The sequence below is a fragment of the Mustela erminea genome, chromosome 4 (genome assembly GCF_009829155.1).
Source record: "Mustela erminea isolate mMusErm1 chromosome 4, mMusErm1.Pri, whole genome shotgun sequence".
NCBI lineage: Eukaryota > Metazoa > Chordata > Mammalia > Carnivora > Mustelidae > Mustela > Mustela erminea.
Window position 1 is genome coordinate 6374098 of NC_045617.1, and position 12043 is coordinate 6386140.

Sequence of the window (12043 nt, forward strand, 5' to 3'; positions counted from 1 at the left end):
ATCTTTAAAAAAAATAGGGTTTAAGAGTTGAAAATGTTCAGAGTGTTTCAAACTTTGTATTTCCACTTAAATTACCTTTCATTACAGAAGTAATCAAAGGAGTGAGAATGCTTACTTTCTTTACAAAATGAAAAAAAAAAAAATTACCCTGTTGTGCCTCGGTTTCATTCTCCAGAGTTAGCTACTTTACTAAAACATTGTTTCACTTACTTCTTCTGGAAATCATCGGCATATGCATTGGCTGCTCGACTTTAAACTGACTGTTCACTCCCCATCTTGAACAACTCCTCGTTTAGCACCTCCTCTCCTTCTCCCATGGTCTCCTGCCCGATTCCCACTGTTTATCCAGCCTTCAACCCAGACTTCGTGGGAGCTGCTGGAGATAGGAAGCAGACCTGGCCTCTGCTCTGTTGGACCTCCCGTTGTGGTAAGCAAGACGACAGTTGACCTTCGGTTCCTCCCTGTGACATCATGGCCCATTATTACTTGGCATAGTGTACTTTAACTTTTATTTATCCAACAAAATTTGGTAGTATCTGCGAACTAGTTATTTTCTAGGTGAAAGGAATTAGTTTCTCTACGTTTTTCATTTCTGCTCTTTTTCCCCTTCCTCTTAAATTCCGTCAGCCGCATCATTATAGTTTCATTGACGTGGCTTATAAGATTTATATTATGTTCTTTAACTGTAATGAAGTGCTCGATATTTTGCTAAATAAGTCACATTTTTTGTTACCTCAAAATCTTTACTTTTTAAATTTGATAACTGGCATTTTAAATTTGATGTATATACATCATGTTACATATACATCATGATATATATAGCCATACATTATACATCACATATACATCATGATATATATATCACGTTGCATAATTGCATATTATTATCTATGTTAATTATTGCATTCGATCTAATGCATTAGATCTCTATGACTTATTTACTACTTGTTTTATTTACTTTATTTACTTATTTACTACTTATTGAGTACTTGTTATACATTTGTGACTTTCAGACATCATCAGTCTTCTTCCTCTAGCTACTGTTCCCTGATAACCACCATTTTATTATCTGTTTTTTTGTTTGTTTGTTTTTATAGGTTGGACTGTTTTAGATTCCACATATGAGAATTCTGATAATAGTACTTGCCTTTTTCTGTCTGACTTATCTCTCTGTGTTTGAAATCCATCCGTGTCATAAATGGAAAAGTACCCTCCTTTCTCATGACTGCATAATATTTCATTCAGCATATATACTGAGGATGGGTATTTGGGTTGTTTCCATATCTTAACTCTTGTGACTAATACTGTGATAGACACAGGTGTGCATGTATCTCATCAAATTCCTGTTTTCATTTCCTTTGGGTATATACCCAGAAATGGAATCACTAGATTGTATTATAGTTCTCTTTTTATTTTGAGGGAAACTCCATATTGTATTCCGTAGTGTCTGGACTAATTTACACTCCCACCAACAGTGTATAAAATTCCCTTTCACCAATCCCTCGCTGGCACTTGCCCTTTGTCTTCCTAACGGTCGCCATTCTCATAGGTGGGAAGTGATAGCTCATGGTGGTTTTCATTTGTAGTCCCCTGATGATTCATGATGTAGATTCGCTGCAATCAAATGAAGAAGCTGTAATTAGCACATGGCGAGTATGTAGAATGATTGGACCCACAAGGAAGAAATAATATTCTAATATTTCTCAACCTGTATCAGTCAGTAATGTTCTAAACATCAAAGTCAATCTAGAATATTAATCACTAAAGAGCCTGTCATATTTTAGTTTGTTTTCCATCTCAGTCACGTTCATGGGTTTCCTTTACAACTTTCTGTTTTTCTCAGAGAAGTTGATTTTCATTTTTCTTATTGATGGAAGAAACGCATGCCATCATAGTGAGCTTAAGACTGTCATTAAACACTGAATTTGTTGTCATAGAATATACTTTCCCCTTGAAGGCATTTTTAAAAGATTTTATTTATTTATTGGAGAGAGAGAGAGAGAGGGAGCACATGAGAAAGATCATGAGTGAGGGGGAGGGGCAGAGGGCGAAGGAAAGCAGACTCCCCACTGAGCAGGGAGCCCGACAAGGGGCTGGATCCCAGGACCCTGAGATCATGACCTGAAGGCAGACACTTTACTGACTGAGCCATGAAGATGCCTCTCCTTGAAGACATTTTTATGGGCTTATTTGATTTCCTCTTCAAATTTGTATCTGTTACTTCTTATAGACTCTTCTGTTAGGTCCAGTTTCTTACCCTTGAATTTTTTGTTTGTTTGTTTGTTTTATCTTGCTGAGGTACATATGTTAGTAATTTTATTTTCCTATTAAGGTATTTAATTTTATGTGTTAACTTGACTGAGCTAAGAAATGCCCCGATAACTGGTAAAACATTATTTCTGGGTACACTGAACATAGGAGCTCATCTTCCCCAATGCAGGTGGACATCATTCAGTCTACTGGAGGCAGGAGCAGACAGGTGTCCCAACTCAGACAGAGAGCAAATTCAACCTTCTTCTACCTATTGTCAGACTTATGTTATTTCTTAGTTTAGATTTTATTTTTTTAATCTGTTTTTATGTTTTACTTGTCTTTTTCTACCAGTTCTGAAGAATTTCTCGACTTTATCTTTTAGATCATTACCCCTGGAAGTGTGAAACGTGAACCGACAACATTAATGTCACTTGGAAGTTTGTTAGAAATGTAGGATCTCAGCTTCCACCCCAGACCTGGTGACCCCGACTGTATTTCAACATCCTGTGATCATTCACGTGCATATGAGACTTTGAGAAGCACTGGTCCCTTGATTCACTTTTCTTTCCTGTTCATTCTCTTCAACAATACTTCTATTAATGTGGTTATTTGTCATAGTTTTAATTTCTAGCAAGAACTTCTTATTCTCTTATTGCTTTCTTGGCACCCCAGCAATTTTTGTATAGATTTCTCTCTCAATGCCAAGTTTACAAATCATGTTTTTAAAAGTTCTCTTCTGTTTCTTTCATGATCCATTCTCTTTTTAAGTTTTGATCTTACTTTATCATGTTGTTTGCTTATCTCAAAAATATAGTGATCCCTGCTTGCTTGTGAATATTTATGATGAAATGATGTAATAATTAGAGGCGGGAGCTAGTGTGGATTCCCCCATTCCATTTTGTAGGCATATGTGTACCAAAATCCTATAATAGACCTCCAGGATGTGTTAGTGAGTTCAGTTACCAGGTAGGCTTACCTTCTGTTCTAATGCTTTGCCTCTATTAGCTCATTTAGTCCCTTCAATAATCCTGCAAAATAGGGATGGTTACTAGTCTATTGTAGGGATGAGGAGCTAGGGGCAAGAGACCGAGTTGCTGAGTCACATGGTAAGTGGTAGAGTAGAGATTCAAACCCAGGTGGCTTGACCCCAAAGTCCACTGTCCTGATGATGACACTGCAGAAGGTCTTTCCTGTTTCAAGGGTATTTTAGTCTATTTTAGGCCTGAATGGAGATGGCCTCTGTCCCTTTCCTCTCTGCTCTGTTGCCCTAGGTCTAGAATCACCCAAGGCTCTGCTTACCTCTTTGTCTAGCTTCAATCCCACAGCAGAAGCTTCTCTAAGAACATTTTATCTTCTGTTTCGAGGATAATTATTAGGCTTTTAGTAGTTACATACATGAGAAGAAAAAAAGAAGCCAGCTAGTTAGCACAGTTATTTTGTGCAAGTCTTCTAACGGACAGTGCTGAAAGCTGCCTGCCACCTACTTACTCCTGATTCCTGAGTCACTTGACTGGGGACTTGGAGCCTTTTTTTGGTTCAAAAGAGCCAGCATCTCGCTGGTTGTAACCTCCTCTGACTTGGTTTATTTGTTAATATGATGATCTATGATTTTTACTCTTTTTTTTCTGTTTCTTTTTTTTAAAGATTTTATTTAATTTATTTTTTATTATGTTCAATTAGCCAACATATAGTACATCATTAGTTTTTGATGTAGTGTTCCACAATTCATTAGTTGCATGTAACACCCAGTGCTCATCCCTTTAAATGTGAAAATGTAGCTATCCAAAAAAATTTTTAAAAATTAAAAATTAAAAAAATATATAGCTATCTGGAGTTTCTCTATTAACTAAGACCTGTTTTATAGGTAATATACAAGTAATATATCTTTACAGATAAAGGTATATTACCTTTGTCAGGTTAAGGACTTCTGTACCTGATTTGCTCTTTTTTTTTTTTCTTGTAACATAAAAGGGTATTAAATCTTACTGAATTGTTTTTTGTATATTGAAAGCGATATTAAGCCATTCCCTTTTTTAGCTTATTCATATGTTGGATTACATTGATGGGGAGCTTTCAGAAAATAAACTGTCATTACATCCTGGAGATAAAGCCTATTTGTTGATGATATATAATTCCAAATAAGGATTTTAACATATGTTCATAAATGAAATGGAATGATTATCGCTGTTTTATTTTGCAACTATACAATGAAGTGGGCAGCTTCTTTTCTTTTACTTTTCTCTTTTTTAAATACAAATAATGTCCCTTAAAAGTTGAAAGAACTCAGTTATAGAACATTCTGAGTCTGCTTATTCAAACCTTTCCTTTTATTTCATACGTACACATTTTCACTCGAAATATTTAGCTTTTCTTGCACTAACTTGGGCCCATCACCTTTTTCCAGGTTTTTATCCATGTCCTCTAGGATCTCAGTCACATTAGAGAATGGTTGTTCCATAAAACCTGTGCTTGTTCTGTAGCTGTTTCTTACTTAAGGTCTGATTTTGTTGTATCTCTGTAATCAAGTGTGTGAAAGCTTCATCTACTTTGTTCTTTTTGCAAAATTCCTATTTTTGATATTAAGCTTTGCCATTTTTAAAATTCTTTATTTACGGATTGATTTTCTATACTATTTATTTCTCTTAATAAAACTGACTGGCAAGGTGCTATAGCAAGGCTTATCTCTTCCAGACTAAATTAGAAAAGTGAGACTAAATCACACTTTTCAGGATCGTGTTGCTTGTAAATCCAAAGCTGAGAATCTTCAACCCACATGTTGAACCAGCAAGGTTTGGCGTGACGCAGAAGGGGTCTGCTGGTGGGGGTGTGGGGAGGACTGATTGATGGAGAAGCCAGAGCATTATGTTGTTACATGAAGAAAAGATCTAAATTCAATCTCTAGCTCTGGTGGACAGATCTCGGATGAACATGTAAATTACCAAATGGCTACTCCTGGTGCATTATAAAGAATTCGTTTCTAATGGTTTAAAATAGAAAACCATTAAAGGATACGGAACGATAGTAAAATCTTAAGTCCACATTCCAAGAAGTGCAGAAATGGAACAGACTAGCTTCTGCTGAAGGATGTTGGAAAAGAAGTTCTTTGGTTTCAGATACGGGTGGGATGAGCTGGCTGTAGTCTCTCTTCCGAGGCCGACGTGCTGCGTTCTGGCTCATATTGATAAGAACTAAGCTGTGTGACTAAGAAGCTCACACTGCTAAGTGGAAAACTATGTAGCTTTAGTTGAGTCAAGACAATAAGCTTTAGTGGAGTCAAGACAATAAGCCGCCTTTAGGACCTTTGGAAGCTCTGCGGCATGCACTATAGTCAGGGCCGCACACAGTTCCCTGTTTACCTGTTATCAACTAAAACTATATTTGTAGGAAAGCTGATGCCTTGCTGAATCTAGAAATTGGCCAGATATGGAAGCTACTGGGGAATAGAAGATTGCCTTGGATATGTTTCAGCATGTCAAATGAAGGGAGAAAATAACTCTCAGTTACTCCTATTTAAAATGTTTTATACTGCTATCTACATGAGAGAAATGTGTAAATGTCACTCTAATCTTACATAAACTCATCTTCCTTCTGCTCTTTGGTGCCATGAATTAAGAAGCTAGCAAGCCAGAAAATAAAATCTATAATGAACTAGTGGCAAATTTGTTATCTATTGAAGATACAGGGGATTTTCTTCTTCTTTTTTTTGTCATTAATCAGAAGCAAACAATGCACAAAAAAAGTATAAAAATAATCTCACCAAAAATTTGAGCTGCTGGCTTACATAGATGCTGCCAATGTTATAATTGAGAAGGGCTGAAGACGTGCAAATAAATAGTTCTCTATATAGACAATACTGTTTAAACATGTATCTCCATTATGACATCCACCAGAGGTGTGGCAAAATGATAAGAGACCGACTTGATTTAAAGAATTTAATGTGATAAACGCAGGCAGGCAGATCGAATGCATGCTATGCTATTTTTGCTAGGCAGATCACTGGTATGATTTTAAATTTATGTCCCACTGATCTGTTCTTGGCCCGTCTACATGCAGGCATGGCTCATCTGCCCTTTACTTACATGTTGTTTATCCTGAGAAAGGATGTGTGGTTTGAAGTATTCATCTGGCACTCATATGATTACTGTTTCCTCTATAATTAGAAAAGTCAGTGTCTGGGAACCTTCTTATTTTATAGTCTCAGAAAGTGTGTTCTTTCAGGGCTGGAAGTGTCTGCTGCATTATTATTGGAGTCAAAAATTGTAGGTGCTGTAAATAAAGTGTTCTGTATCGTCAAGGTGTGGTATAAATCTTGGTTTGTATTGCTATTTTTAATTTAGAAATCTAGTTAAAGCAGATAGAAATGGATAATGTACAGCTATATTTGAGAAGAAGGTTTTTTATTATTGAGGTAAAAAGGGTATATCAGATTAGTTTTAAGCGCACAGCATAATAATTCAATTTTTGTATACACTACAAAGTGATCACCACAATTACTCTACTTACCATCTGTCACCAAACAGTTAATCCCCTTCACCCATTTTGCCCACTCCCCATTCCCCTTTCTCCCAATGACCCTCAATCAGTTCTCTGTATCTGTGAGTTTTCTTTTGTATTGTGTGTTTATTTGTTTTTTATATTCCACATGTAAGCAAAATTTTATGGCATTTACTTTTCTCTGTCTGACTTACTTTACTTAGCATAATACCTTCAAGGTCCATCCTTGTCATCTCAGAAAGCAAGATTTCCTTATTCTTTATGGCTGACTTGCTGGCCATTCTCATCTTCTTGACGTATGCACCCCTCAGTGGGTGTGAGGTTGTTTTGATATTTCCATAATGTCGGCTATTGCAGATGATGCTGCAGTGAATACTGAAGTGCATGTATCTTTTTAAATTAATTTTTTTCCTTTTCTTCAGACAAATACCCAGAAGTGGTGTATCTGAATCATATGGTAGTTCTATCTTTAACTTTTTGATGGACTTCTGTACTGTTTTCTATAGTGGCTGCATCAATTTTCATTTCACCAACATGGTACAAGTGTTCACTTTTCTCCACACTTACTATTTCCCTTCTTTTTGATGATAGCCATTCTAGCAGGTGTGAGATGTTGTGTCATTGTGGTTTTGATTCACATTTCCCTGATAATTAGTGGTGTTGAAAGGTCTTCTTCTGTGCGTGTTGGCTATCTGTATGTGTTCTATGGAAAAATGTCTCTTTAGATCCTCTGCCCATTTGTTAATCTTGTTTTTTTTTATCTTCTTGCTCTTGAGTTGTCTTGGTTCTTTATAGAACCAAGGATATTAACCCCTTATTGCTTATATGATTTGCAAGTATTTTATCCTATTCAGTAGACTGACTTTTCATTTGTTAATGGTTTCATTTCCAAAAATTCAATGCCAAGATCAATGTTAAGAAGCTTACCATTTTAGAGGATTTTTTGGTTTCGAGTCTTACATCCAATTCTTTAATCGAATTTGAGGTAAATTTTGTGTATTGTGTAAAATAGTGCTCTGGCTTTATTCTTTAAATACAGTAGTCCAGTTTTCCCAGCACTATTTATTGAAGAAATTATCTTTTCCCCATTGTATATTCTTGGCTCCTTTTTCATAAATTAATTGGCCATATATATGTTGGTTTATTTCTGGGCTCTATATTTTGTTCCATTAATATATTTGTCTGCTTTTATGTCAGTACCATGTAGTTTTGATTGCTACAGCTTTGTAGTATACTTTGAAATAAACAATGACACCTCCGTCTTTGCTGTCTCTTAAAATTGTTTTGTCTATTCAGGGTCTTTTGTGGTTCCATATAAATTTTAGAATCATTTGCTATAGTTTGGTGGGAAATGTCATTGGGATTTTGATAGTGATTGCATTGAATTTATAGATTGCTTTAGGTAATATGGACATTTTAACAATGTTCATTTTTCCAATCCACGAGCATGGAATATCTTTTCAATAATTTGTGTCTTCTTCAGTTTCTTTCATCAGTGTTTTGTAGTTTTCAGTGTACAGGTCTTTTGCTTCCTATGTTACATTTTTTTCCCCAGGTATTCTATTCTTTTTGATGCTGTTTTAAACACAGTTGTATTCTTTCTGATTTTTAACTTTGATAGTTCATATTACTGTATAGAAATGCAACCTACTTTGTACATTAATTGTGTATCCTGCAACTTTACTGAATTTTTTAATCCTGATGCTTTTCTGATGGACTCATTAGGGTTTTCTATACACAATATCATGTTATCTGCAAATAGTGACAATTTTACTTCTTCCTTTCCAATATCGATATATTTTATTTCTTTTTCTTGCCTAACTGCTATGGCTAGAACTTTCAATACTGTGTTAAATAAAGTGCCAAGAGTGAACATCTTTGTCTTGTTCCTGTTCTTAGAGGAAAAGCTTCCAGCTTTTCAGTGTTTTTTTTTTATGAGGTTACCTGTTGGTTTGTCATATATGACTTTTCTCATGTTGAGGTATGTTCCCTCTACATCCTTTTTGTTGAGAGTTGTTATCATAAATGAAGGTTGAATTTTTCTCAAATTCTTTGACTGCATCTGTTGAGATGATCATATGATTTTTATCCTTCATTTTTTTAATGTGGTGTAACATTTGATTGATTGTGGATATTGAACCATCCTTGCATCCTTAGAATAAATCCCATGTGATTTGTTTTATAATACTTTTAATGGTGTTGAATTCCTTTTGTTACTATTTTTGTTGAGGGTGTTTATATCTATATCCATCAGGGATATTGACCTGTAATTTTCATTTTTGTGGTGCCTGTGTGGTTTGGGTATCAGAGTAATGTTGGACTAATGAAATGAGTTTGGAAGCTTTCCCTCTTCTTGAATTTTTTGAAATACATTGAGGAGTATAGGTATTAAATATTCTTTGATGCTTAGTAGAATTCATCAGTGAAGCCATCTGGTCCTGGACTTCTGTTTGTTGGGAGATTTTTTATTATGGACTCAATTTTTTTTCTAATAATTAGTCTATTCAGATTTTTTTAAATTTCTTCATGATCATTTTTGGAAGATGGCATGTTTCTAAAAATTAATCCATTTTTTTATAAGGCTGTCCAACTTGTTAACATATAGTTATATGTAGTAGTCCCTTATGTTCCTTATATTTCTATGGTATCAGTTGTAACTTCTCTTTCTGATATTATTTACTGCACCCTCATTTTATTCTTGGTTAGTCTAGCTCAAGGTTTATATATTGGTTTATATATTGGTTTCCTGATCTTTTCTATTGCCTTTTTGTCTTTTCCTTCATTCTACCAACTTCAGCCTTTGTTCTTTGTTGTTGTTTCTTTAGGTGTAATGTTAGATCTTTTTTATGTGAAATCTTTCTTGTTCCTTGGGATAGGCCTGTATTACTATAAATTTTCCTCTTAGAACTGCTTTTGCTACCCCTCGTAGATTTTGCCCTGTTGTATTTCTATTTTCATTTGTCTCAAAACATTTTTTGATTTTTTCCTTTCATTTCTTCATTGTCTTTTGTGGATGTATTATAGATTTTTACTTTGTGGTTATCATGAGGTTCACATATAGCAGTGTATCTATATTTTTAAACTGATAGCAACTTAAGTTTAAACACATTCTAACAACTAGACATTTTTACCCCCTTTACATGTTGTGTGTTTTTTTTTTTTTTTTAATTTATTTATTTGACAGAGAGAGATGACAAGCAGGCAGAGAGGCAGGTAGAGAGAGAGGCAGGCAGAGGCAGGCAGAGAGAGGGAGAAGCAGACTCCCCGCTGAGCAGAGAGCCCGATGCGGGGCTTGATCCCAGGACCCTGAGATCATGACCTGAGCCGAAGGCAGCGGCTTAACCCACTGAGCCACCCAGGCGCCCCCATGTTGTGTTTTTTAATGTATTATTTTACATATTTGTACTTTGTGTTTCCCTTATTATTTTAAACACAGTTAATTTTAATGCTCTTATTTTTTAACCTCCATAACAGCTTTATAAGTGGTTATTCCATTACCTTTAGCGTATATTTGCTTTAAAGGAGATATTTTTACTTTTTTGTGTTTCCTTATTACTAATTAGTGCTTTTTCTTTTCCACTTACAAAGTCCCTTCACCATTCTCTGTAATGATTCTTTAGTGGGGATGAACTCCTTTAACTTTTGCATCTCTCGAATTCCTTTAACTCTGAATGATATAACCTTGCCATTTAAAGAATACTTGGTTGAAAGTTCTTTGCTTTTTGTTTTTTTGGCTTTTTTTTTTCTTTTTCTTCTCAGGACTTTGAATATATATAATGCACTCTCTTCTGGCCTTTAAGTTTCTGCTGAAAAGCTGAATCTTGTGGGGATTTCTCTTGGATGTAAGAAGTTGTCTTTATCTTGCTATTTTTAAGAGTCTCTCTTTAACTTTTAACATATAATATGTCTTAGTATAGGTCTCTTCATCTCATTTGGAACTCTCTGTACCTTCTGGACCTGAATGTGTTTCCTGCCTTAAGTTAGTGAAATTTTCAGTTACTGTTTTTCTAAGAAAGTTTTCTGTTTCTTTCTCTCTCTCTTCTCCTTGTGGGGCTCATATAATGTGAATGGTATTCTGCTTTATGTTCCCCTATAGGTCCATTAAGATTTCTTTCTTTTCTTCCAAAAAGTAGAATAAAACCTTGTTGTTGTTTTTGTTTTTTAAATTCTTTTTTTTGTTTCCATATAGGTGATTTGCACTGCCTTGTCTTCTAGGTTGCTGAACTGATCTGCTTCATTTAGTTAGTTTTTGATCCCCACTAGCATATTTTTTTCAATTCAACTATTATTCAATTCAACTATTATGTTCTGCAGCTCTGTGACTTCTCTTTGGTTCTTTCCCATATATCTGTATCTTTGTTGACGGTCTCATAATGTTCTTCTATTTTTCTGAGTCCCCTGAGTATGTTTAAGACCATTGCTTTGAACTCTCTTTCAGGTAGATTACTTATCTCTATTTCAATAAGGTCTTTTTCTGAAGTATTATCTTGTGCTCTCATTTGAAACATATTCCTCTGTCTCCTCATTTTGCTTGACTCTCTGTATTTGTTTCTCTATATTAGGCAAAACAGCTATCTTTCCCAGTCTTAAAGGAGTGTCCTTACATGGAAGACATGCCTTAGGGCCAAAAGAGCAGCTCTTCTGTCCTTCAGATCCAGGTGCTTAAGGAGCATCCCCTGTGTGGGTTGAGTGTAACCATCAGCTGTGGCAGAGCCGCAGCTGAAACACAGGGTGGCTGGGTGCTCCAACAGGTGTGACTGGGCTACAGCTGTGGACTGGAGATCAGGATGTGGCCACTGGTACTAGCATGTTAGAGAGAGATCATCAAAGTGGCACCATCCAGCACCAGCACTAAAAGGATAGAAAGAGAATTAAAAAGTGGCTCCCACCAAGGCTTCTATCTCTGGGGAGAGTCCCGGTGGCTCCTGACTCTCCAGTAGAGGTTTTAAGACTATCAAGGTGGTCTCCTTCACATGTGGTCTAAGTGCTGTTCAAACTGCTGTTTTTGTGCTGAGTCCTAGGGAGAGTGAATTTATGTGTGAGCCCTTTAAGAGGCTCTTAATTTATTATCTTAAGCCCTTATTTCCTTATCGCTCTGTAGTTCTCCTGAACATGAGTGCCACTGGTTTTCAAACGAGACTAGTTTTTGGGACTCATCTCTGTGCAATTACTGAGGGTTGAGGTGCCTGAGATGGGGACATAAACTGCTCGCCCCTTAGGGAAAAGTCCATAGCCTTTTGAGATCCCTCCCAGTTTGGCGCATCATACCTGGAATGGGGTTTTTGGCAAGACTTTG

The 12043-nt window shown here is 35.9% G+C and overlaps 1 protein-coding gene across 3 annotated transcripts in view; it reads left to right on the forward strand.

Annotated features, from left to right (window-relative positions):
* Positions 1-12043, forward strand: part of PRKN (parkin RBR E3 ubiquitin protein ligase) — a 1064961-nt gene that overhangs the window by 385139 nt on the left and 667779 nt on the right. The window contains exon 5 of one of the 3 annotated variants that reach the window (XM_032337964.1): positions 350-427. The exons of the other annotated variants lie outside the window; for them this stretch is intronic. Coding sequence (XP_032193855.1) covers positions 350-427 — 78 coding nt within the window. The remainder of the gene's footprint in view (positions 1-349; positions 428-12043) is intronic. 3 annotated transcript variants of the gene reach the window in all.